At 47.3% G+C, this 27,155-nt stretch overlaps 1 protein-coding gene across 1 annotated transcript in view; it reads left to right on the top strand.

Moving 5' to 3' along the window:
- The window catches only part of LOC142774683 (uncharacterized), a 448,513-nt gene that overhangs the window by 47,444 nt on the left and 373,914 nt on the right, over positions 1-27,155 (top strand). Inside the window, exon 2 of the mRNA XM_075875389.1 lies at positions 7,119-7,227. Within this exon, the coding sequence (XP_075731504.1) occupies positions 7,127-7,227 (101 nt within the window). The 5' untranslated portion in view covers positions 7,119-7,126. The remainder of the gene's footprint in view (positions 1-7,118; positions 7,228-27,155) is intronic.

Genomic DNA, 27,155 nt, shown 5'->3' with positions numbered 1-27,155 from the left:
CATTCTGCGTGGCAAGCAAATGTTCTACCACAGAGGCACGCCATGGTCTCGGAACCACCTTTCAAAAAGGACCCTAACTTGTGTTCGTGAAACGCAATTTGGGGTCGCTGTGCTGGCTTTACCATTTTATAAACATTACATATGCAGTCCTGCGATACAGCCGTCACGTCTGGTTAACATCAATAGTAGTCAGGTGTCATCCGCTCAAGTTTACTTATGTAGAAGTGTCCAGGCCTACGATCCTCGCGAGCATCAGCGCTTTATATGAGCTTACCGCTTCTTGTGTTGCTAATAACCATGTTACTGTTGGCATCGTTTCGCAACTGTAAAGAACTGGTGATATAAAACATATACGGCTGTTCAACGTATTTGTGTGCGTCCATTTGTACGTATGTTTAGCGCAACTTCGTAACGTTTCACTCAACAAAATAGTTACAGCACAGTCAGCCTGCGTGCGCATGCTATATGCATAAATAACATCGATTCCCAGGGTTGGTGGCATCTGCCGTATTTGTTTTCATTGCAAGCTTCTATCTTCCCCTTCCATCCATTTTTTATTTTTTTATTTTTGAATCTGATGCCTCATGAAGCGCGAAAATTGAGGATGATGCCACCGTATACCGACGTCACAGATAGCAAAAGTGTGTTACGTCATTGTGACGTCGGATACGTTCGGCGTGGCGTTGACGTTACATGATGGCGTTATTACATGACATCACCGCGTGTCAAAAGGCAGCCGATCTCCGAGGCAGTGCAAAACTATAGGTGCAGAAAGCTCACAATTCCTCTGACCCAAAAGCATGTTAAGTGCAGAGAGAGTCCGGAGGTTGAGCAGTGGAGGATCAATATACATCGACTGAGAAGAAAAAAGATCGCCTTTGTGATCATGTCATTTTAGGAGAACGCATAAGAGACACTGTGAGTGTTTTACTTGCTATATAACGTTTGCGATATGGCACTCGGTATCATGGGCACGTTTCTATACTTCATCAAAAATAATTTTGTATCTTTGCCTACCAAATGCGTGCGGTTATGCGGTACGTCATGCATAATTCAACTTCGAAGTGTAACGCTTACCACGCGGCCTTCTTTAATGTGCGCCTAAATATCGGCACACTTTGCATTTCATTCCCCTTGGAATGCGACGACCGTGATGTCATGCGAGTAGGAATCGAACCCGCGCTATCGATTGCGCCGCGTAGCAGCACTTTAGACTTCCGAGAAAAGTAAGCGAGCAAGCATGCAATGGACCACCTAGTTGGGCTTCTCTATACATCTCGCTTTCACGGCCCCGCGCTCAATGGCCGATAGCATTGGCACTGCGTGCCTTGAACTACGAGTGTGATGGAGCGGTCGCCATTGTTCCGTTCCCGTCTTTGCGTGCGTTTTGACGTTCTTCTTTTCTCCGTCTTCAATGCAGTGAGCAGTGTTTAGCAACCGATCTCGCGTTGTGATTGATTTTCCTCGAACACCTCGGGCGGTTGCCTTTGTCTTCGACCTCCGCACCGGACTCGAAATCGGTGCATGCCTGCAGCGGTTTGTGTTCGGCCAGTGCCTGTTGAATGTATCCCTCACAACTCGACAGACAAGTTTCTTTCTTTTCTTCTTTTTTATTTTTGACCCCGCCGAGAAGGCAGCTTGTGTATAAGCTACGGTCAGGAATAGGTGGAAATCCTAGCAGCAGATGAAAAAAAAAAAAGGTACAGATGTTACGAATTGCGTGCATGGTGTGTGTACCGCGAAACAGTGTTGACCGATGACGCAATCGGGAAGGAACGTAAGTGTATACACACAGAAAAGGTGAGGTTAAGGCGTGAACATTAAGCAGACTGAGCTTCATGTCTTAGCCTTAATTAATTAACCTAGTTTCCCACCTCTGGGCGAAGAGAACGCATGCCTGGTCGAAAATAATGTTTCTCTCTCTCTGCTGCCCCGCACTGTAGGGTTAGCAAACCAGGTTAATTAACGCGGACAGACACAAAAGGCGGTAAAGAAAGAACAAATGGTGCGCGCACATAAAATCTATTACAGATAATTTCATTTGGAAAGCGCATTGTCACTGACGTCGAGGTGCTGTCTTTTCTTCGGTGAAAGACACGAGGTGCGCTTTTCTATTCAGCGGCCGTTCCCCGGTTGGGGCTCACAATGCGAGAATGGCATGTTGTCATTGGGGGACTTGAGTGCTTGTTCGGACAGCAATGTCTTCTTGTGCCTCCAGTGTGGAGCAGTGAGTGGAAACGCCGAGTTAGTTTTGAAGCTTGGCTGTGTGCCCGAATTCGATGTGTTCATCCGAGACATGTTCTGCCGGTGAGCATTTAATGCAGGATGTGAGAATAGTAGTCCACCAATATCCCCCAAGAGCAAGGTATATAACAGCTGCGTATTACTGGTATACTTATCTATACGATGCAAAAACATGGAGGCTTACAAAGAGGGTTCAACTTAAAGGAGGACAACGCAGGGAGTGATGTAAAGGAAAATGATAGGGGTCGACTTAAGAAGAGAACAGAGTGGATCAGGGAACAAACGAGGCTTATCGATATCATATAGTTGAAATCAAGAAGAAATGAACATGGGCCGGGCAGGTATTGCGCGTAGGCAGGGTAACCGCTGGTAATTAAGGGTAACTGACGTGTGAGTTACTGTATGTGTTACGTGACTGTTATGCGTGTATGTATGTGTTGTGTGTTTATTATCATTGTATATATCATTGTCACCACCCGGCACCTGGAGTAACCTGTCAGGTGAAAAACCTGGAAAACCTCTCCAGCTCCCCATTAAAATAATTCTCTCTCTCTCTCTGCACACCCCTCGTTACCCTTGTCAAGTTTCAATAAGCCAACTCTCTCGACAACTTTCGTGGGAATGTGAAGAGTGTGTGTGACCACGTTACCCTTGTCACGTCGCAACAAGCCAACTCTCTCGACAACTTTCGTGGGAATGTGAAAAGGAAATATTCACATTGTCCGCAGCTCTGGAATCCGGCTAGTCGGTGCTTCTAAATTTCATTCTACTTGGCAACCGTTTTTTTGTGGCCGATAGCTCCAGCCGCGAGCCCTGTCTCAGTCTCTCGGTCACGGTCTGTTACACACGCGCTAGCTATCCCCGTTTCAATTTATCACTACTTAAAAACCGTATCAGATACGCACACAATACTCGACTCTGTTTCTATACAGTCACGCGACCAAGTCTGCGCGGTTTCGTGAGCAACTCTCAGTTTTCATTACGTGCGGCGCAGGCTCATTCCGTCAGTAGCCCTACCCCCTTTTTTTTCTTCACACTCTCACAAAAGAGAAGAGTGAATTGGGGTCAAGGGCAAGTTCATTTACACGGCAGAACGACATCCGACAATGCATGACAGACAGCACGGCCACCACTCGCCTTCGCAGTCTTCCTACCGTTGTGTTGCTGAGAAAAATATTTAAAAAATATGACTGAGGGAAGAAACTAATAAAAACAGAGAGTGAGAGTAATTACAATCAATCGGTACCTGCACGCAAAGTGCTCAAAACCACCCATGGCGAGCAAAAAGTCCCCCAACATCGCCTCCCGCTCGCGAGCAACAAAGGACTTGGGACTCGATCAATCAGTGTGAACGAGAGTGAGAGAAGGGTATTCGACTCGGCGGTGAACGGAAGGCAACTCGCAAACATCAAACAAGCGACGCGAAGAACACGCGAAGTGAGAGTGGACCGCGTCGAGGCACCCACCGCCAACCACTACGGCCACCACCTTTTCTTGGCGGCGGACGCCTCTTCGGCAATGACTTCTAATTTTGATGGATTGGGCGAGCCCCCCCCCCCCCCCCCTCCCTCCCTCCCTTTTGGCTGAGGATTTTCGCCAAGTACGCGCGTGCAGTGGGCATGGATGCGAGACGCAGTGCCGTGAAGGTGGTGTGTGTGTAATATGACGGCGAATAAGGCGTCAGGGTGCGATGTGGAGGACGAGGGAAGGGGATGATATTTGAGGTAAGAAAAGCGAGGGGCGGAGGAGGGGTAGTGAGGTGTTTAGAGACGCCCTTTTTTGGTTTGCTCGTGATGCGGCTGACTCGGTCTGTTGTTTAGCTGCATTCTCTGTCTCCTCCTTATGACGCTCATCCTTGCGTGTGTTTTTTTTTTTTTTGGGTAATTTTTGCTCGTCTGAACAACCTGCTGCGAGTTCGCCGTGGGAGGTACTGAGGATTTATCATTCGCGGTAAAAGAGAAAAAAAAAATGTCGGCGCTGCGAAGGTAAAACCTGCGTGATGCAAAGAACGGAGGGCGGGTGGGGTGTAGAGGAGTTGCATTATTCATTATTTTTTTCGTGCTTTCTTATCAAATACACCTGTGGTTTCTTGGTTTGATTCTTTAGGAGAGGGTAACCGAATGCGTTAGGAAGGGTTGAAGTTGTGGGGAAGGGGGCTGTACGAAGGGAAAGTGGTTGGCGTGATAGGCACTTTTACGCCGCATAACATTCAGCGGCGCTTTCACGCGGCGCCAGGTTTTTTTCTCGGAATGACTGCCACAAAAGGAAAGCAAGGAGAAAAAAGGTTCGGTGGCCCGTAAAATTGTCCGCTCGTTTTATAACAAAAATCAAGAGAAAAGGGCCTGGTAAAAGAGGGGGTTGATGCGATTACTCCGTGTTCTCGCACCTCCGCTCGTTGCGTTGCAAGTTCGGCTAATGCTGCCTCCTGGCGGCCAACTTTTGACGTAAACGAGAGGCTGTGGGGACCCAGGCTCCAGTCGCTTCCAACGGGGCATCGCAATCTCGATTGGCCGTGCGGGTTAAGTCGTGTTAGCTTCGACAAAAGAGCGCCCTTTATCAATCATCTCGGGAAGCAGTACACGTGCACATTACACTTCTAGCATGGGTGTCTGGGCAGGAACGCGACAGGGTAGCCTGGGAGGCTACACGTGGCGATTGGACGTCATTTGTCATCCAGTTGTTTGAACCACTGCTGAGCTGGTTCTGCAGTTGCACGCAGGAACTCTGGACTACAGGGTTGACTATAGTTGTACGGAGCGCTTCATTTTTCCTTCTATATTTGCCTCTGCATGTACGTCTTTTGTGCACGAAAGACGGAAGCACTTGTGTCCCTAGCTAGACCAGTCACTATGATCTGGGCACTAGTGTCAACCGATCACTCGACATTCCTAGTTACTGTTAAAGTCGACCAGTCCGTGACTAGTCACTGCTGTAGGACTTTTCGTTAAGACCAAAGTGTAGCAGTCACTATCCAAACGGAGTTACGTTTCCTCTGTAAAACTGCGTCAACCGGCAGCGGTGCGTCCAGTCGGATGAAAGATGACGTCCAGTAGCCGCCGCATAGCGTCTGTGTAATACTATGTCTTAAACGCGAATGGCTTGATTATGCGACGTTAAACGAATATTTTCGTCCGTTCTAATTAGGTAGTCTTGCCGAATCTCCTTCGTAAGTTTCTGTGCTACACTCATAGGTCGGCGAACTCACTCATTAGTCGATTGATTGATTGATTGATTGATTGATATGTGGGGTTTAACGTCCCAAAGCCACCATATGATTATGAGAGACGCCGTTGTCGAGGGCTCCGGAAATTTCGACCACCTGGGGTTCTTTAACGTGCACCCAAATCTGAGCACACGGGCCTACAGCATTTCCGCCTCCATCACTCATGAGCGGACTCAATCATACTCGCTCAGACTGAGATCGAACCGCGAGTCTTTTTTTTTTCTTTATTCCTTTATTTCTCTATTTTTCTCTTCATTTCTCTCTATCTCTTGTAGGTTTAAATTTACGGTCTTTCTTTGTGTGTATTTCCTTTATTTTTACCTATTTTTCTCTGGCTTTTCTTTTACAGCTTTCCTGCCCTTCTTTCTCTTTCTTTTTCATGTGTTCATGCAGCAGTTTCGCTGTTATAGAGAAGTTCGGGGAGGTCATAAGAGGGTCACGCAAAACTTTTAACCAGGTTCGAAACCGGCACAGCGTCAGCTGGACCATTCATTTGTCACCCGTGAAACCGACGCAACCAAATGGATCGTGCGTATAGCCCAGGGTGAATCTTCCTGCAATAACGCACGCTCGCCCTGAAGGGCGCTACACCCCTTGTAGGGAAGGGACGGCGAACAAGGTGCACCTCCAGAGGACGAGTGGCGCTGCGTTCGTACGGGTATACAACAATGGCACGAAGTAGGCCGCACGCGTGTCCACTCAACCCAAGAAGCATCGGACGCGGCGTAAAAATAGGGGCCCGCCCAGTAATTACTCTTTTAAACCACTGGGAGGGTGATGTCTCTGATTCTCTCTTAAAGTATTGGGCGGAGGGGAAGGCAATGTCTATGAAGAGGGAGAGAGATTGGCAGAACGAAGTCTCGAAGGGGAGTTCCACGCCGCCGTATGCGATGAAACGGCTATAGACTACTGTTTTGACTCGCTCAGTACCCTGCGGCCACAGCTTTTGCCGCGGCAGCCTTTTTAGAGTCGCCGAGTCGGCGGCCCAGCAAGCCGAAAGCCAAAAGGGCGCTTCGAACGACAAAGCAAGAAAGGACAACAGGCAAAAGCAACAACAAACAAAGGCGGCTGCTACGGAAAGAGAGGCGGCAAACGGAAACGGTCGTCTCCACCTCGCACAGCGGGGCGTCTGTGTCCTTTTGGGACGTGCATGCGTGGAGAATAGAGAGGAGATCGCTCGTGTGGACATCTCTCAGATACCATTATTCCGTTCAAACGACAAGATTGCCCGCTAAACGAGATAGCAACGATGCCGCCTGGAAGCCCATTCTTCGAGACTGCGGAAAGGCTCTTGATGAATGGTGTCTTCAGGTGCCACGGTTTCCGCAAGGCACCTTCCAGTCTTGCCGTGGGCAGGAACCCGTAGGCCCGTCTTTGAATGGCGGCCCGGTTGCTTGGCTGGATTCCCCTTCGAGATGTGGTTGCGGCAAGTTCTATCCGCGACCTAACGGCGATGTCACTACAGGTGACGTCATTGTTTGGACGTAACGAAGCGAGACATTGCATTTACGTTGGCCCGCGGATCTATAGCATTATTCAAAAGCTAGAGGGGCCGGGTTGGAGTATGGCGTGTCGTGATTGAGGGATAAGTGATGGTGATTTTACGAGTGCTTATATTAACAATGGTAATAGCGATGAATTTGTGTTCTAGTTTGAACAATGCAGGTCCAACTGAAGAAGGACTTCGTGAGTTCGCCAAGTGCCGCACCTTGGCGTTGCTCGCACGAACTTCATTGCTGTAAAGGTCGGAGGAGGGAAGGGTAAGTGGTTCCTACATAAGACAATTGCATACATTTTATTGTTTTCAACATATTACATGCCAAGGAAAGGTACACCTAAGGGCAGGATATACTGCCTGACAATTACTCTGCGCTGTTCAGCAATTTCGCATGGGCACTAATTATGAAGTTGCACAATAGCAAGCAGATGGAATGTGCAAAAGAAAAAAAAAACTTAGTATAGCACAGTTAGCGACAGTTTATAACACACAGAAAAAGTTTTTTTTTTGCATTCATCGTAAACCACGCACTGTTTGAGGTCTTGCTTATAGTATGCACATATACAGGACAAAAGATGTTATTATATGGTTAGGACCTTCGGATACTATTCCAGGAATATATATATATATATATATATATATATATATATATATATATATATATATATATATATATATATATATATATATATATATATATATAGGTATGATGTATTTAAGTTTTTTCTGTATTTGATTCTACAGAGCGGAAAATTAAATTGGCTGTATCTTATGCTATATTGCTTGCAAGTAGCTTAGGATGAGTACTATAATGAAGGGCGTACATCCGTCATGTATCTTCTCGGCTGGTTCAACGTATGAGTGGCGGTGCGTCCGGTAGTGATGCCGAAGTCATAACACCGGCTATTCTCTCTGCCGACTCAGCCGATCAAGGTTTAACGCGATATCGTCCCAAGTCATACGGGCCCTGGATGTATCGAACCTGGACGGCAATCCGTGGCATTATGAAAAGCAGACCTCGGCTGCAGCTACCGCAGTGGTTTTGGCGCTTGTAGCGATGTCGAGAGAGAGATAGAAATAGAGGGCAGAGTGGGTGCATTGAGCGTGATGTGGTGTTTCGCTAAATGCAGGGGCCGTGCCCTCACTGTTCTGATTGCCGCGCTTCTTCCTCCTCTTCGGCGATGTCATTCCGACTCGTCTCTTTTCTTCTTCTTCACAATCGCATGCGGCTTTTATCCGGTGCGGCAAGTCTTGTCAAATGCGCTGTCCCTAATTGGTTCCGATCAGTGGGGGGTCCAGGTCGGGCGGCGATGGTGTGGTGCCCTAGGAGAGAAGAGGTGAGAAGAAGGGAGTGGCAGCCGTGAAGAGGACAGCGAGAGGCGATAGAAGAAAATGGACATGGCTCTTTCTTCTTCATTTTCTTTTTCTTCGCTCGATTGGCACTTGCGTCTGTTCTTTGTTGAGTTCTTCAAGGGTATTCCTTTGTGTACCGCCCTATTTTCTCTCTCGCCCCCCCCCCTTTTTTTTTTTTGCTCGTTTCCCAATGAATCGTCCGTTGAAATGTCACCGGCTCCCACTGCTATACGGCTCGTCAAGTAGTTGTCATTTGTTGGGGTGAGTGGAAGCACGAACTGATGACGTGTATATTGCCTCAGATAAATTTGAGCTGGCCGTTTTTCTGAGGTGTGCAATTTTCTGAAGTGTCGGTGGGCAATATGCCTGCATGAGTGAGTAGGTGGGTGGATAAGTTGACAGACACGTGTATATATGTATATATATATATATATATATATATATATATATATATATATATATATATATATATATATATATATATATATATATATAAGCTTAGTAGATAACATTGTAGGCCCAGGTGCAAGTGCAAGCGTATGCAGGAAGGTTAACAAATTATTAATGAGGGCACTTGTACCAATAGTAATGCATCACAAATTACAAAAAACAAAGCTACCTTCAGATGGTATGCGAGAGATTATTAGGTAGCTGCCAGCTCGTAAAATGATCACGTTCTACATTACGCCGGCATTCAAAAACACTGTGCCAAACCCGTCGTGACGGTTACTGGTGGCGCTGGTTGACGCACCCATGTTTAAATCCACATATCCACCTTATATAAAGTGAACAGAGGTATGATCGCCCCCGTAGCTCAGTTGGCATCAAACGCGTGATTCGAACGTCGCAGGTTCGGATTCTGCCGGTGGCAAGTTGTCTTTTCGCCTACTTCCCTTTCTTCACATTCACGTTTAAATGAGTACTAATAACTAAACTTCCCTATACTTTTCTTAGCGTCATTGTTCGTTATTTCTCAATGTATATATATATATATATATATATATATATATATATATATATATATATATATATATATATATATATATATATATATATATATATAACGCCACATCAAAGAGTAGCAAGACGCCTGAAAGAGACCATTTGCCAGTGACAAGTTGACTTGCATCGCTCCTTTTGTACATGTACCTTCATTGTCTGCGCTCTCTTCTACGTTACCCTGATACCCTGACTATTACTACTTAATTAACGGTGAATTGTTCCTACATCGTTTCTACTGTGACAATCCCTAACTTGAACTCTTCCGAGACCCGGGGCAACGGAACTATTTCAATCCACGGCGTAGCCTGGTCGCCGCGGGTGCCCGTCTATTTCAGGACTCGCCGCCAAACGATATTGAGCGTCATTGTGTCGCTGAACGAGGCTCGGCCGGCCGCAGGGGTGATGATCCGATATCTTGTCCATTGTGCGAGCTGCAGGACTGGCGAAGCGTGTTCTCCTCCCCCGCATACCTCTCCCCCAAACCTCGCCAATTCTCGCCTTGATTCTTTGGCGTCACACATACGCGTGCAGTCGCGTGGACTGACGGACAGACACGGGACGAAACTTTGTGTGTGTTTCCCAGCGGCAGGTTCCGCGTGGCAGACGCCCGAAAAGACGAACCACAAAGGGTGTGGGTGTCCATGGCGGACGATTTCCGGCGGCCGTCAAAGAAAGAAAGAACTGTCCAGTGACCACGGAGCGGTCACAGAACGCCCAGAGAAAGGCGGGAAATCGAAAAAGTCTGCCCCGAGGCCGTAGATTCAGGCTCCAAGTGGCGCGAAGAATAGAGGGGCGTTCACGCGCTCTTTTTGTTCGTTGCGACACGGCGAATCCCTTTCTGTATACGTCTGTTAGCCACGTATACGGGTCCGTATCTGTGACGCGGGATGTTTGCAGCTGGAGAACCACCAGATGTCACGCGAATCGACAGTGTGCTGTCGCTCAACTGATGAGTCATGTTAGACACATGAAATGCATTTCCGTGATGAGTGTAGCGTTGTGCAGTATAAAGAAAGGAAGAGAGCCAATGAGAAGACCGCCTTCCTCCCTTCATCAACGCCTTTTCTGATCTGTCCACAAGGAAGGAAGGGAAGGGCGACAAAGCACTTGTAATAGGGAGGATGAATACGTCGACTTAGAATAAGGAGATGACTTTAGCCTTCAAGTTATCTTAGGCGAATCCCCCGCCGCGGTGGTCTACTGGCTAAGGTACTCGGCTGCTGACCCGCAGGGCGCGGGTTCGAATCCCGGCTGCGGCGGCTGCATTTCCGATGGAGGCGGAAATGTTGTAGGCCCGTGTGCTCAGATTTGGGTGCACGTTAAAGAACCCCAGGTGGTCTAAAATTCCGGAGCCCTCCACTACGGAGTCTCTCATAATCATATAGTGGTTTTGGGACGTTAAACCCCACATATAAATCAATCTATCTTAGGCAAATGCATAACGGACCCCATACCTTATTAAACCTTGTTATTAGGCTAGTTAGAAACTCGTCATATCGTAAGTAATTTAGATGAACAGTTGGTAGTAAGCGCTGTGTGTGGTGCGTGTTGCTTGAGTGAAAGCGTGTGCGTGAATGTCCGAGTGTTTCGAGGGATTACAAGACTCTGAAAATTCCTGTTTTCCTGACCGAATGGCACTCGTGTCATGCTGGCTGTGTCGCATACGCGACGTCTTGCCGCTTTAGCTTTTCCGTTGACTCAGACCGGCGGTGTCGTTACACATGTCAACGAGAAGAGACGAAAGAAGCGCTTTTCTGGATCTGGAAACGGCGCCATCCGTCTTTCGACGGGCAAAAGGGACCTTCGACGCAGCCGCGTTTCCTCAACGCGCTTCTGTCGCTCTGTTTTATCCCCCATTTCTCCGCCTCCGACAGAGAACGCGGACATTTGGGGCAATAAACAGGACCCTCGCCCGCTGACGTTTCGGCTTGGAGCGAAAGACGCCAAGAGACAAGCGGCACGTCAGCCTGGGTGGGGGATCCGTCACGTCGTATAACGCCGGCTGCGGGTTTGTTTGTGGGCTCGCCGGCCCCCTTGTCTCGCGGACGTATATACGCTATTCCGCTGCCAGCTTTTTGTCGATTGCGAGAGGCCGAGCTGGGTTTTTAGGCACGAAACGTACGAGAGGAGCGAACGGGCGTATACAGAAGCAAGCTGCGCAGAGTACGCTCGAAGAAGATGAAAACATGGCGAAGATAGGAAGAACAGCTTTCTAAAGATGGACGGCAGCGTACAGGCGTGGCACATGCAATGTTCGTCGCCCCGTCACGTGATCCTCTCGCCGCGCAAGAGTGAGCTAGGAGTAAGAGGGAGAGGAGAAGAGGAATCTCTTTCTGTCCCTCTTCTCCGTCGATCGTTTTTGTGGTTCTTCCTCGGCCTCCTCCACACGGAAAGCGCAGATTGCCCGCGCGCGTTTTGTGTGTGTTCGCCGGCGTCTATCTGCCATACGTGTGCCCACCTCTCTCTGAGCTATCTGTCTGTCTGTCTCGCCACCCGTCGACTGCGGACGCGCGCGCCGTCGGAAATCCATTTGTGTTCGGAAGCCCTGCTCAGCCCTTCTGCCTCCGCTTCCCCGCTTAAACAGCTTCCCCCGCGGTTCTTACCGTGTACGCCACACCGCATTCCGTTCCTTCTTCGTTCGCTTTGTTGTTTTTTGGAGGGCGTGCTTTCTTCTTTGTTTTTCGTAGACGTGTTGGTCATCCCTGTTGTTTGGTTACTTTCATTTCGCCCTCAGAGTGTTTTTTTTTTTAAATCTGTGGAGTGAACTCTGGTTGGGAAGTATACTGCATGTGAAGATGCTTTTCCTCTCAATGCGCGCATTTCATATTGTCTGTCTAGCTTATTAGACGATGTCAGAGAGCGGGACGGCAAAATTGTGCAAACCAGGCAATAAAGGGCGAAATGATTGGATTGTGACTGAAATTTCACGGTTTTACAATCAATTTATAGGTCAAAATTTTAGTTTTTGATCGGGAACGATTGGATTTAGATATATAAATCAACACCAGTTTGCTTTAATAAATTTTACCCAAAATGATAGGTCAGTAAGAAAGCGTTCGAGCAGTTCACTCTGCTGACAGGGAACAGCAGTTTACATGATTTGGGGCTAAGGACGCAGTAATTAATCGGGCACTGATAATAAGCACGTACATCCTGCAAACAATCTGCAGCTTGCTTCGAGTGCTTATCTTCCCGCAAAACGTTCTCTTCTTTGAAATCATGTAAAGATGCACAATAGTTTTTAAGGGGATCAGCAACATTGTTAGTTCGAAAAGCGAGATTTCTACGTAGTTTGCTGAACACATTGATTTAAACAAAATAAAGCGTACAATTGGTTTCGAGAAAAATCGTAGTGTGGTGGCGGCAACAACAACGACAACAACGACAACGACAACAACACTAACAACAACAATAACGATAATAACGATAATGATAACAATAACGATAATAACGATAACGATAACAACAATAACGATCAGAACAATGCATTTTATTTCTTTGATTTGTTCATAATCACATTTCGAGGCAAATGTATCTGCAGAAACTTATCCACACTGAAGAGAACTAGAATACACTGGGCTTTGTTATTGGCGCCGCTTCAGTGTTGTCAACCATTTTCTCTTTCATTCTTTCTTTCATGCTCGTTGATGGTTATTTATGTGCTCAAAGCTTTTAGCACATTGCCAGTCGCGCGCCGTCATCTTTGGCCTCGTCTTGGAACTTGTGAGATCAAATGGACCCAGAGAAAGCAGAGAGAGAGAGAGAGAGAGAGAGAGAGTTGCGAAGAATAGATTTGCCGGCCGGCGAGATTTGACTGGTAGCTCTATTCCCGCGACATTGGGCGGGCCGCACCCGGCGCCGGCGGCGTGGAACGCATCGCATTGCTCCTAAATTCTTGTGCCCCTCTTGCTGTCACGTGTGTCACACTGGCCCAGCTGAAAAAAAAAAAAAAGGTGGATCGGCTGTTCGGTCGAAATTCCCGTTACTCCTTATTCGCCCCGCTTTCAATTTTTTCTTCACTTCCACTATTTTTAATTTTTCTTAGTTGTCTGATGGTGCCGATCGGGCAGGGCAACCTTTCTCGGAATCATCAACTTGTGATTTGTTGATGCCTCGCGTATTTGCTCCATGTCTCGAGCGTAGCTTCTGTTAAAAGGGCCATGAGCCCGTGGTGTTGATGGATGGAATGGAATGAATGGAATGAATGGGGTGGAATGTAATGGGATGGGATGGAATGAGATGAATGGATGGATGGAATGGAATGGAATGAATGAATGAATGAATGAATGAATGAATGAGTAAATGGAATGAAATGCAGACGCTTAACAGGTGCTCCAGAACAAGCTTTTGTAATGGGTTGGGGTATTGGACGACCCACTCGTTACGCAATTTGCATTGTGTGACGCCTGATTGTTTCTTTGTTGTTCTAAAACGCTTTATTACAGACACTAATGCAATTCCTTTCCCGACGTCAAGCCTGCCTAAGGCAAGTATGCATCCGAGTTTCATGCACCGACGTTGCTCTGCGGTAGAATTTTGGGCTATCGCGCATGGGACCCGGGTTAAAATCCCGCTGCTGTCTTGGTGTTACTAAGTTTGTCTTCTTATTTCGTGGGATACTGGTTACGGACACCGGTGCAGGCGGCGGCGGACAACTATACGTCGCCGCAAGCGACCCTTGTAGTGACGTCATTACAGCTTTCGCTGTAAACAAAAAAAAAAGTTCAGTTTGCACATATAACACGCACACTCTTACGTAAGCGTTATTGAACATGCCCGAAAAAAAAAAAAAGAAATGAAAAATTGGCCCTGTGTCTGCATGTTTCACTGCAAGTGTCGTTGAAAGACGACAGTCTTTCGTCTGGAGGGAATAAATAAAACGTTTATTCATGTTCTGCGCGGTCAAATCAGTGAATAGGATTCTGGAGGCGTTGCGCGAAACATGAGCGCCATCTGGCAGTAATCTGGGAAAACGAAAAGATGGCTTCCGAAGTAGCCAGCGCGAGGCGTCTGCGCGCAATCTCGGAGGCCATATTTAGTAGAATGCAAGGCCACGGGTAGGTGGCAGCAACGTATCGTCTTAGTCACCAATGTATTGGTGAAGGAAGCTGAGACCGATATGTGGAGAATCGACATGATTAAGAAGTCCGCACTAAAGTTCTACCGAACTTTTAAGCAGCGAATTGCCAAGGAAAGCATCTATGATAATACTCGGGGTAGTTCTCTATTGTTTGAGGCTGGGACGGGAGTATTGCGAACCAAGACATATCAGGCCGAATACGATCGGGTAGACACGGTATGCAGTGCGTGTGGAGAGGAAGAGGAAACTGCCGAACACTTGATAGAGTTCTCTAAAAGGCTTCACCCTATAGTTCAGGATGATGGCGCAGAGTTTTTCAAAGCACTGGGGTTTAGGGACAGGGAGGGCAAAATAGACTTTAAGCGGGTAGAATTAACAATAAGGAAGTTATCTGATAGGTGGCTAAAGTCAAGGCACGAGTGAAAATTAAACCTTTCACTGCAAAGTACGAGTCCTCAACTTCACTATTTAAAGGGAAAAAAATAAATCTAGTTTTTGGTTCACTAAGTATTACGGCTTGATGGCGTGAGCCACCGCCCGATCTAAAGGGTACAGGCATATCCATCCATCCATCCATCCATCCATCCATCCATCCATCCATCCATCCATCCATCCAACCGTCCGTCCGTCCGTCCGTCCATCCATCCATCCATCCATCCATCCATCCATCCATCCATCCATCCATCCATCCATCCATCCATCCATCCATCCATCCATCCATCCATCGATTTTCGTACAGTAATACCTAAAGAAGAATCTGGAGCTGCTAGCGTGTACCCCCATGATAATTATGGGAAGTACGGGCTTCGGATTGGATAGCGTTAGCTAGCGAGCTGCCTACAGATATTTTCCTACAGTTTCAGTTTCGTTTTTCGCGCAGCACTGGTAGTGGGGTGCGGTGAAAACGCCGAAGCAGTGTCTGAAGAGGCTGAAGACCACCAGGTCGCTTAATTTGCTGCGACGTTGGAGCTTCAAGAGTCGTATTTGACAAATTAAACGAAGCGTCGTTTATTCACCACTGCGCATAGATGTAGCGTCTCGTGCCAGTGCAGGATATTCCATCAAGTTCATGTATTTTCAGGAGCGCGTCTTGCCTAAACAATCCTAAGCTTATTCGAAACGACTGCAAAACGACGGTGAAACAAAGTAGACGCACCGTCACGCTCCTTTGAGTTGCCTTCACAACAAAACGAGAGGTACGTTTGAGGCAGAGTCCCGGCCGACCACTTGGACAGACGCACCTGGCATCGCAGCAGAGAAAACGTGAAGTGTGTGTCAATACTCTACACTGTTATTCCCATTATTAGATAATGCGTACTTCTGAGGCCGAAACAAGTATGCTTGTTTTGAAGTGTTGTAAAAAATTATTCATTATATCTTGACGCCAAATCAGGTACGCAATGGCAGAGCAATATATACCCTGGTAGCTAAATTTGTCCAGGTTTCACTTCTGTCTCGTGGTCACGGAAACACTTAACAAGATTTACATACAAAAGAGGGAAGCCGTTTTCAATTAAATATAACTTCGTATCATTATGTTTTACATTCGACAAACAAGTGTCGCGAATCTCAAAAACGCAATCCATTCAAAGCAGACCCGAAGCCTGTACTTCCCATCATTCCCATCGGGATACACGCGCCGCTGAAGGAGCCTACGTAGACACTAGCGCCAGATTCCCCTCTAGGTAATGTTGTATGAAACTCTATGGTCTTAGCATGGCCTCCGTAATCGCGAGCGCGTGGCGGGGTTCTCTCCGGCCGTCCCATTCGCCGTGCTCCCCAGCAAAACCCGCGAGTATCGCCTCACGCGCCCGGCTACTGCTAGAGGGCGCGTTTAATGTGGGTTCCTTGAGCGGTGGAGACCATGGCAGAAAGCAGAGCGCGTGGAATTTCAGCGTGCTCGTGATTTTTTTTTTCCTCGTGTGTGAGCGAAATCACCGACAAATCTTCTCACTGCACTGAAGGCAAGTCTTTTTTTCTGTTACTGCTTCTATTTTCGTCCAATTGGCGAATAAAAGCATGGCAAACTGCTGAATTTTTCTTATACATAGATCATTGCAGGGAGGTGTTATTTCATCTGTGACAGAGACATTCTAACATTCTCCTTTATTGGAGACGCGCATGTGGGTGAAGACTGGGCTAGTTGCTGTTGTTGACTCATATTGCCCTTCTATCGTTAGAGATCGATCGTTTCACTATTTTATCATGTACGGATATTTATCAGGTGGTCAACCGAATGCCACTTACGCTGTCGATAATTGAGTACGCTGATCGTGCCACTTATTATGATAAGTATTTTCGTCGGAATATTGTGAAAGGTTACGATTAGCCGACCTGCATTTACTCCCTACGTCCATCACACTGAACGTGCTTGAGTTATCATCGTCTCCCTTTTTCGTCGTCTGTATTTTGATTATGATTTGGTAGCACAATGGCAATATTAGTATCGTGTTCATTTACAGTTCTCTACTGCATCCAAATCAAAAGGTCCCACGTGTGGCCGAACGGCGTCTTTCGGAAAACCAAGTATTTGTCGAGGTAGACTACTGGAGAATAAAAAGTATTGGGCTGCCATTTTTCTTTCTTTTTCGCCAGTGTCTCCCACCGCCCCGCCCCTACTATACAGCCCACGAACTTGGAAGCATAGTTTCGAGCACACGCGAAACTGTTGCAGAGGCATCGCAATTTTAACTTCTCTAATGTGGGCGGTGCCAATCTACAGCAAATTAAAAACACCAAATTTAAATAAAACGCCCCAGCGTTCACTTTGCCTCTTGTACACCTTGACCGGACATTTCCAAACGAACACAAAGTTATATAAGAGCGCAAAACCAATTTTTTCTTGCCACATAGAAGCTTCGCTAACAGCATTACAGCCCGGTTTTCGACCGAAAGAAAAAGCGCCACCGTGCGGATAAAAGAGCGGGCCACGCCCACATCTGGAAACACGCTCTATCCATGCGATTGGAACGGCCGGAGAGAAACCCGCAGCTCGCCCGCAATCTCGGAGGCCATGGTCTTAGCAAAGCGCAATAAATGCTATGGTCCGTAGAAGTGCTTATGTATGCATTTTCTAGTCTAAAGAAACACACCACAGAATATTGGCGTGCTGATATTGTGCCTCAGATATGCGCAATATTTGCTTTTTAATTGACAATGCGCCCAAGTTTGTGCGCAGAACCCGGATCAGAATTGGTGGGCGTTGAGGAAGTGGTGGAAATTTAGCCGTTACACGTCAACCGACGGACAGACATACCACAAAATTTTTGCGATGAGGTATCCCAAGGAAGACTGTGGTCCTTAGAAAAAGTTGCTGGCTGCGCTACTGTAAGCAAGCCTGCCTCCTTCTCCCCGTACGTATGCTTATCGACTCTATCTTTCGCATGGTCAAGTTGGCGACGTTGACAAAGAAGACACGACGTGGCAGAGACGTCTTAATAACCAAACAGCCTGACGAGTCTTCCTTCCCCTGTGGTGTTCTCGCGTTGTCACTCATGCCCCGCCGCGGTGGTCTATTGGCTAAGGTACTCGGCTGCTGACCCGCAGGGCGCGGGTTCAAATCCCGGCTGCGGCGGCTGCATTTCCGATGGAGGCGGAAATGTTGTAGGCCCGTGTGCTCAGATTTGGGTGCACGTTAAAGAACCCCAGGTGGTCTAAATTTCCGGAGCCCTCCACTACGGCGTCCCTCATAATCATGTAGTGGTTTTGGGACGTTAAACCCCACATATCAATCAATCGCGTTGTCACTCTGCGTAAGAAAAAAATAAAGACTACACATTTATCACGACGTTCCCGACGTCTTGTCGCCCTTGTTAATAGCCACGCGACCCCGTTGTAAGCCTTCAGTCACAGGCGTCTTAATATCGCGGCACTAGTTGAGCGCACGGGATTCCAGCTTCCCAATCACCTTCGCAGCGAGTCCCCGCTGTTCATTTGACGGCCACTTTGCGTGCGCGTCAGCTTTGAGAAGAGGCAGCTCACTCCGGATTGAACAAGGGGTGCCTTGTTTTCTCCACGTGGCACACGCTTTGCTATTCGCATCGTGTACGTTGTATGGTGGCGCTTACAGGGAGCCGCTTGCTGTGAGCTATCCACGCCCCTGAACTACACTTCTAGCCTTTGTAAGTTCACATGTGCGTGCGCGCGCGCGCCTGTGTGCGCCGTTGAATCGAGATGGACCCGGAGGACCTCCGAAGGGAACCCCTTTGTATAAGCCGTGTGTTTGTGTGCCTATAGGCGCTCACCGTATATATACTCGGGCTGCTGAACGATGGCCATGTGTGGGCGCACGCTCGCGCGTGAAGAACCGTATAAGGAGTCACGCGTGGTACTGGAGCGGTGGTGCTACTGTGCGACGAGATTCATCGACTGCGATGAAAGCTTATATAGTATAGAGAAATACGCACGTGAAACGACCGCACGTGCGGGATGCCATAAGAGATCAACGCACTTTTTTTTTCGACCCCGTTATCCTCCATTTATTATCACGGGAACGTTTCCTTCGATCGGCGATTTTGCCTACATCATGCTCAATCAGCGTGGTAAGATTGTTGCGCCAGTGCGTGATACATAACGAAAAGGGGTGTCATTGAACATACAGCCGCTCTGCGTATACACACGCATAATAATTGTTTGGGTTGAAGGTTCCAAAACCAATATATATATATATATATATATATATATATATATATATATATATATATATATATATATATATATATATATATATATATATATATATATGTGTGTGTGTGTGTGTGTGTGTGTGTGTGTAGAGAGAGAGAGAGAGGGAGTGGGGCCGAAGAAATAATTTAGTGATTGCACTGAATCCGCGAGCCTCCAATGTGCGATGAGAGTCATAATGCCGCGTAAAGAAACACGTACAGAAAAAAAAAAGAAAGCTATGCCCATGGTCAATTGCGTGTTAATATCGTTTTGTTTCCTCTGTGTTCGTTTCATCGCGGTTGTCAAGTACGTCACAAAACTACCAAGCTGAACGAACAATCAGTACTATTCGTATCATTGGAGACATTCAACTTTGTTTGAATAAAAAGATAAGAACAAACAATAATGTAAGATAAAACTTCCGTTGCCACATCAGGATGAGCAGTTTACGTTTTATGTGCACTGCAGGACAAAAACATATTGGAATTATCTCTTATTCACAGTGCTCCGCGACGGCCTCCTAATGTCTTGATTATGTAGCTGCCTTTGACCCATCACTACCCATGGTCAGGTTTTCAATATCTTGGCATGCATTCCGGCACTCCAATAGTGTGTCCTTCGCATTACATGACCTGTCCTGGTCATGTAATGTTGTAGTGTGTGCGAAAGCCAATTATGAACTTTAGTGACGAACACTGAATTTAATTACACTGTAAAATATTCAGTAGTATGTTCCGGCGTTTTTTTTTTTTCGTTTTCATTAAAATTATTTCACCTGGGCCAAGCACTCATTATACAAACTTGGACATAGCAAAGTATAACCACTCCAAACACGGCTCAAGCGAACCATGGCAGTAATTTCTTTTTTCACGAATTCAATCGGCAAATAGAAATGATAATGATTTATTCTACCTTCCGACTATTGTATTTTATACTGTAGGAACTGCATTTCAATTGCACTGCCGTCTTTACGCCCCGTATTCTGGTTTTTGTGCGTAGATTAAACTGACTGGCACCTGAATCAGTCATTGGCAATTGGATGAAACACGGTGGCACTTGGATTAAACTCAATGGCACGCGGCCTGAGTGAGTTGGCGCTTGGATTAAGTATGTTGGCGCTTGGATTAAATGTTTGGCGCAAGAATTAAATAGCTCGGCACTCAGATTATTTCAATGGCGCGCAGATTATTTAAGCTGGCACTTGGATTAAAGTGATAATGAAAACCTGTAGTTACCCAGTTTCGCGCGCTGTTTCAGCTATACGGATATCCTTCCAGCGCAGTTCCGCATAGTTGGTTAAGAGTGATGCAAGGGCAGATCAGAATCTACCCGTATGTATGTAGCAAGTGCGTAGGCGGGTGCAGGGTTCTCCTTTGTGGGGATGGGGGGGGGGGGTGAAGGTTCGTCGCCGCGCCGCATCCTCCCTATAATGTCAATGCACGGAGCTGACTTCACGCCCCACCTCACGCCACCTTGAGATTCCCGCACCAAATGCCGTGACGTAAGAAAATTTGAAGGCGTAACGCTTATTGGGTCCCTATAGCGTAGTTTCCTATCGATAAAAAGGAAGTACGCAGTAATCTGTGGGTGCCATAAACTTAACATACTAAGTTTCAGAAAATACATTTGAAATTTCTGACGTCACGCGGGGAAATTTTGACGCGATATTTAAAAATGAAATTTCAACCTTTGATTTTCTCCGTTTATAATGAACTTATGATAGTGAAACGTATGGCATTAGAGTTCTCAGAGTGCCGTTTGTCAGTCTAAACAAAGTCAGCGTCTGCCGGCGGTACAGCGTGGCCGCAGCAAGCACTGCATGACCGGGCTGGCTGGCAAAACACCGGAGAGGCATTTGCCCTGCAGTATAGGCACAGTCATGATGATGATGATGATGATGATGAGGAGGAGGAGGAGGAGCATGCGGAGGAGGGGGATGATGATGATGATGAGGAGGAGGAGGAGGAGGAGGAGGAGGAGGAGGACATGCTGACGTACATCGACAGCGCAGTCATCTGAAGCCGCGGCCGTCGGTGGTATACCCGGCGCCTACCGGAGCCGAAGGAGAGATGGGAGAGATGTTCGTACGGAAAGCCGCTCATCCGCGAAGGCGCCTTCCTTCAGTGCTGGCCTGGCGCTCTGTTGTGATTGGCCCTCGGCGAAGCGCGATATAAACGGCGCCCCGTGGGTGGGCGCGTCCGAGGCCTCGAACCCCGGAGCGAGGCACCCCATTTCTTTATAAACACTCGATCCGTGACTGTGCGGCGTCGCAGTCCCCGCTGCGGCCCTTCATTGACCCGTTTCGGCACGTACACGCTCGTCCGTTGTCGGCTCCGACGACGCTTTTGTTTCGTTTCGTGTTCCGTTCAGGCGATGGCCTTGTTTGCATTCTGGCACGGAAGGGATCTGCGGTAACACTTTGTGGCGACCCGCGGAATGTTTGCACGGCCTGTCTCGCAATGCTGGTGGCGCACAGGAGCTACGCTTGGCGAAAGCCATGTCGAACGGTCTGTGTTGACTAAGTGGAAACATGGCGCTCAGCTTCTAAGTTTGTTTCCTTAAAGGCCCCGTCGATAGGGGTGTTACGTAAGAGGTGGAGTACATCATGCTACGTGAAACTGAAAACAAAAACCAATGGAACTTTGAAAAAAAAAATAAAAGAGATTGATGCATTGTGCGAATGAAAACATGCGTCAAGTAAAAACATGGGTTGAAAGGTTCATTAATTTGGTAACAATAGGAGATACAACAACATGTAGGAATTGAAAGTAGTACAACTAATGTAAATATTACACTATAATAACACTCATTGCACTAAAATAGGTTGCGGGTACGATTTCCGTCCGTGCGTTGGCACCATTCAGATTTAAGCGAAAGAGTTCTTGCGCCTAGCTTTGCATCCACCTTCACATAATATTAATTGTAGCAGTTTTACGTCCCGAAACCGCAATAAGATTACGAGCAATGCTTCGGAAATTAGAAGCATTTGGTCTTCTTTAACGTGTACCTAAAGCTAAACGCACGGGGCCTTTCACCTCCATCAAAATGCGGCCGCCGCATCTGAAATTCTATTCCGCCACTCTCGGGCCAGCAGTCGAAAATCATAATCACTATACCACCGTGGCAGGTGGGTGCACGTTTAAGTGTATCCATATTGTACACGTTCGTGTGTATCCATCGTTTGGATGCATGTAACGCTTAACCTCAACTCAGGTATTCGTGTTGTACGCATCTCTTATACCTCCATCTTCGACATTCTTCCTTCGACAGACATTATAGCTGTCGTGCTTATCCACCAACAATGGCTGACACCGCCTTGGAAGGATTGACCAAGACGACGTTTTGATCTGCGAAATTCTTCCAGTGGCAGAACGGGTAACAGCCCCTGTGCACACAATGGCAGACGCGGCTATAGCTTACCCACATGTGCAATCGCAAGCAAAATGAAACACCTAGTTTGTACTTAAGCAAGGATTACACACGATGTGCGCCACGCATATGAATATAACGTGTGGATTTGGAAAATGTAGTCGCTATTCGCTCGAACATTGTGTTATGCAACACTTTTGTACTTGGCAACTGTGAATAGACACTATCATGGATTTTCCTATGATATTTACTGCAAGGATCTGTGGCGCTGTGACTGTTCGGCTACCGCGAGAATAATGGGTAGTAGACGGACTTAACTAGGCTCCGAGTTTGCAGCTTCATAAGTACTTGCGGCTTTGTTCGTGTGCTTTGGCTTTTGATTCGTATAAAAGAATGGCTTGCTACGAGCCCCTTGAGCTCATTTGAATTTGTCACCCTACACGGATAAAGACGGTGAAATGGAGCTTCTGAACACCTGCTGAACATCTGCTCGCGACTGGAAGGTTGCAGGCCATGCAGAGACGAAAGGGCGAAGTTTAGGCGAATCCACGTACCAGCCATTGTTACGCTGAAATGCCATGCGTTGTGGCTCCCGTATGCAATAGCTCCACCTTTCCCTCTAGCGCACTATTATGAAACCCTATATTGCTACTATGACCTCTTGAAGGTAACTTCAGTGTTCCCTTTCACATTGGTCGCGTTTGTACCTTTGAATCTTCGCTACAGGTAGATGCGATACTTGTAGCCGGATGACGTCAAAGCGACGAAGCGACTAAACAAAAGAAAGAAGAAAAAAAACAGACACGCTCTGTTAGGAGACAAGCTTACACGAGCCTAGCGCGCCGGCGAAGGCACTCGCGGAGGCGCCGTATAGCGATGACAGCTGGACCGCGACGACATTGATGATGTGCTCGCCCCCAGCTGCTGTTAAGGCTACTGCCGCTGCGGCAGGCAACGGTCGTCACTTCCATTTCTCTTCAATTAAAGCGTGCAGGCGCGCGCTCCCGGGTGCGGGGATCGACACGTGGAACCAATGGCTATCTCTGCCGACATGCGACGAGGAGCCTCCGGAACACGAATACCGACACTAAAAGAGGCAAAAAAAGAGAGTCGGCTAGACCATGGTGGAACTGGAACGACTTCACGTATAGACCGCAGTGAGTGCGTACGTGTGACGCAGTGAGATTAACGAAGAACAGAAAGATACAAATTCATGTGCAATATGCTGGACTAGTAAAAGATTAAAAAAAAACATTGGAAACGTCGTGCCAAATACTGGTACACCTATAGAGGGGCCGACACGGCTGCCATCGGCTCTGATGATGTTAAAGGCAGCCCCATGAAGTGTGTGTGGGGGGGAGGAGGGAGTCGGGGGAGAGAAGGAGATACTCTTGGACGAAGGAAAGAATGAGCGGGGGCATTCTTGAGTCTCTTGTGACTGAGGCTCGACGCTAAAGGCTAAGAAGCAATAAGAACACACAGGAAATGGAGGTTGCAGTGTGACGCGAGGGCGTCCCTCCAGCGCTGCCCGGACAAGCTCTCAGACAGCGAGAACCTCTCACCGCGGGCGGTCGCGGCGGTAGCGTCGATTTTTTGGGTCACGGGGACGACATCTTAGGGCCTTTCGACGGGGCCAATACAGGATGCAAGCCTTTCTTTTTGCGCGCGTATGTTATGGGTACGCGCGCTCGCCGAAGCACGCTCGCAACGGTTGCGATCGAAGCCTGCTTCTCACGATTTCGTATACGCGGTCGACGAACGAACGAGTGTGGGCATTCTTTTTTGTAAACTGCGTAGCAGCGGGAAGAAGGCGCCGTGCCGTGTCGGCGAGCCGGGCTGTCAATCCGTTCGTCGTTGTCGGCCGCGTTTTGTTAGTTACGATGACAGAGCGTACAATAGGGTTTGCGCGCTTATACGCGCCGCTGTTGAAGAGCGTCAGAGACTAATATTTTTTTTTTTTCAATCGAGCTCATTTCCATGCTCCATAGAAGGAAACGAAGAATGCGTTAACGGAAGGCAGCTTGGGTCAACACCGCGCTGTCGAAGGTTTGCTTGAAGTGGAAAGACGCGTGCGGTGCCGCCTGCATCGCGGAAGTTCGTGAGCACCTCTTCGAATTTTGCCATAGTGTATGCTGTGCCATCGTCACAGTAGTGTAGTAGTAGCATTAGTACTTGTAGTAGTAGCATTAGTAATAGTAATTGTAATAGTAGTAATAGTAGATACTAATAGTAATTGTACTAATATTAGTAGTAGAAGCAAGAGTACACACTAAACGAAAATGACCTGAAATAACCTCAAAAACTGGGTAAACCATTTGTCCTCTAGCGCACTACCTTTCCTGGTTTTTTTTTTTTTGCCACCTAATATCGAGGTAAAAATTTACTCTCGTGCTAACTGAGTTTTTGAACGTAGGGAGAGTAGTAAATATTTACCCCAGTGAGGTCTTGAGCGAGTATAGAGAGAGTAAATTTTTACTGCCTTCACAATGTTTTTGAGGTGATTTCTGGGAGTTATTTCCGGTGGTAAAAAAAATAAAAATTGACGGGTGCATTCGCTCAGAGCCGACAAATTTATTAAATAGCAGAATTGATTGAATTTAATTAACGGCAAAATTGGTGACACATAGATTCACATACAGCCAAACACGCACACACACAACAAATGCAGAATAATATACCACTCGAACAGACTGCATGCGTTGCTCAACTATACACTTTGACAATCCGGTATATATAGGCACGACTTTTTGACCAGCCCTGTAGTACCGGTAGGAGAGCTCTTTTTTGGCATTGATTAACAACAACGGTTGAAGGTGCAAGCGTAAACTTAAGGTGTGCTGCAGGGCACTAAATGTCACACCGACCTTTTATAGTAAATCTACCCGATCTCACCTTTTTGAGTATCCAACAATTACTTGGCACACCAGGCTCATGGCCCCACGCGTGTTAGCGCTGCTGATGCACAAGTCCATAAAATATACCTAAGTACGCACAAACCATGGTAGCTCAATGATTTTCATTGAGCGACGGTGCACAAACGCAGTAGCAGCACATATTCATCACAACGGGCGTAGAGGAGCGGTGCACGCCTGCACACAAGCTTCTTACCGACGGCGCACTAGGCCTTTTCGAAGAGCACGGCTATCCGATGAAACACAGCTGGCGATCACAGAACTCATATCCTGTGCGAATTTCGTCGTCATTTCAGACACAAATGAACACGTGACCGCTATCTTACGGGGACGGGGCGGTGTATGCATACTTCCAACGAAAGATCACCGTCCGGGTTTTCTTCGTGCTCACCGGCAGCCGCTTACTGGTTCCGTCTGCCTCGTATCGGCTTCGCGCTACATGTTTGAGAACAGTTGGTGCATGAGGTGGACAATTCGGGCAGCACTTTACTCATGCAGACATCGCCTACTCTGGAACAAGATATATGCGATGCTTCTTTCACCTGCCCCGGCGACACACTCCCACTGGTCACTGGCGGCCGCGGCTCGGTGCCGACGACAGAGTGAAGCATTTCGCTTATTGCTTATCCAGTAGGCAAGCACGGACGATGACACCAGATTGATTTTGTTACCACTGGCAGATCTTCGCGATTCGGCTCGGAAGCGAGATATCCGCGACGTGCAGGTTCGGAGGCGCTCGGAAGCGCACAATCGCTCGATGATGTAGGAAACACGTGAGATCCATCAGCCCAACGAGACACACAGGTACCGAGCTTCTTGCACCGTCTGTCTCCACGGCCACCACCGAGCAAAAGCCAACAATTTGCGAAAATATGCAAGACAACTTTCCACAGCAGGTTTCCTTTCTTTTTTTCCTTCTTTTGAGATCTCTCCCCCCCCCCCCCCGTCTTTTTTTTCTTTTTCACTCACAGAATGCTGTTCTCGCTTGTTGTGCTTCTGCTGCCCCCAGTTCCAGTGAAAGCGCGTTAACTCGAGGTCAGTCCTGAGGCACGGCGATGCCCCCCCCCCCCCCCAAAAAAAAAAAAAAAAGATCTGTTGTCCTCGCGTACCTTCATGATTCGCTGAGAGCGTCACAATGGGGGGCATGGGGCAAAAGCCACCGAAGCAGCTGCACCTTGCAGTCACGTGGTAATAAACTCTGAAACGCAGGTTAAAAATCACGTGATAGAAAACTCCCTACGTGGTAAAACTGGATTTTGACATCCTTTTACTACTTGCCTGAGAGGTGGTGGTAAAACTATGTCATGTACCATCTTTTACTCCTACACGAGGTAGTAATTTTAAACCCGAGAGAGTTTTCAGAGGTCGTGAGCCGCAAAAACCCCAAACTCGGATAGTTTTTGCTTACAGTGTAGTAATAGCAGTAGGTATCAGCAGCAGCATTAGTATAGTATATAGCAGTCACACAGGTGACGTGACCTGAGTAGGTAGCAAATAAGGAGAAAATGACTGTAGCTGGATGGATGGATGCATAGATATATAGACGGACGGATAGATAGATAGATAGATAGATAGATAGATAGATAGATAGATAGATAGATAGATAGATAGATAGATGTGAGCACGTTTGTGCCTGTTTTAGCTTCATTTTGTATCACATCACGCAATAAAAATTTAAGTCGCTTACTTTCCTTCCACATGATTTGCATATACGTTTCATCCCATTAATGAGAGCACTTCCCCATATAAAGATATTCTTGAGGTCATATATGGTCTGGCCGCGCCACATATGGCTGAATTTGACTCCTT

Source organism: Rhipicephalus microplus, chromosome 10 (assembly GCF_043290135.1).
Source record: "Rhipicephalus microplus isolate Deutch F79 chromosome 10, USDA_Rmic, whole genome shotgun sequence".
NCBI lineage: Eukaryota > Metazoa > Arthropoda > Arachnida > Ixodida > Ixodidae > Rhipicephalus > Rhipicephalus microplus.
The sequence above is the reverse complement of the archived record's forward strand: the minus strand, read 5'-3'. Positions and strand labels throughout refer to the sequence as shown.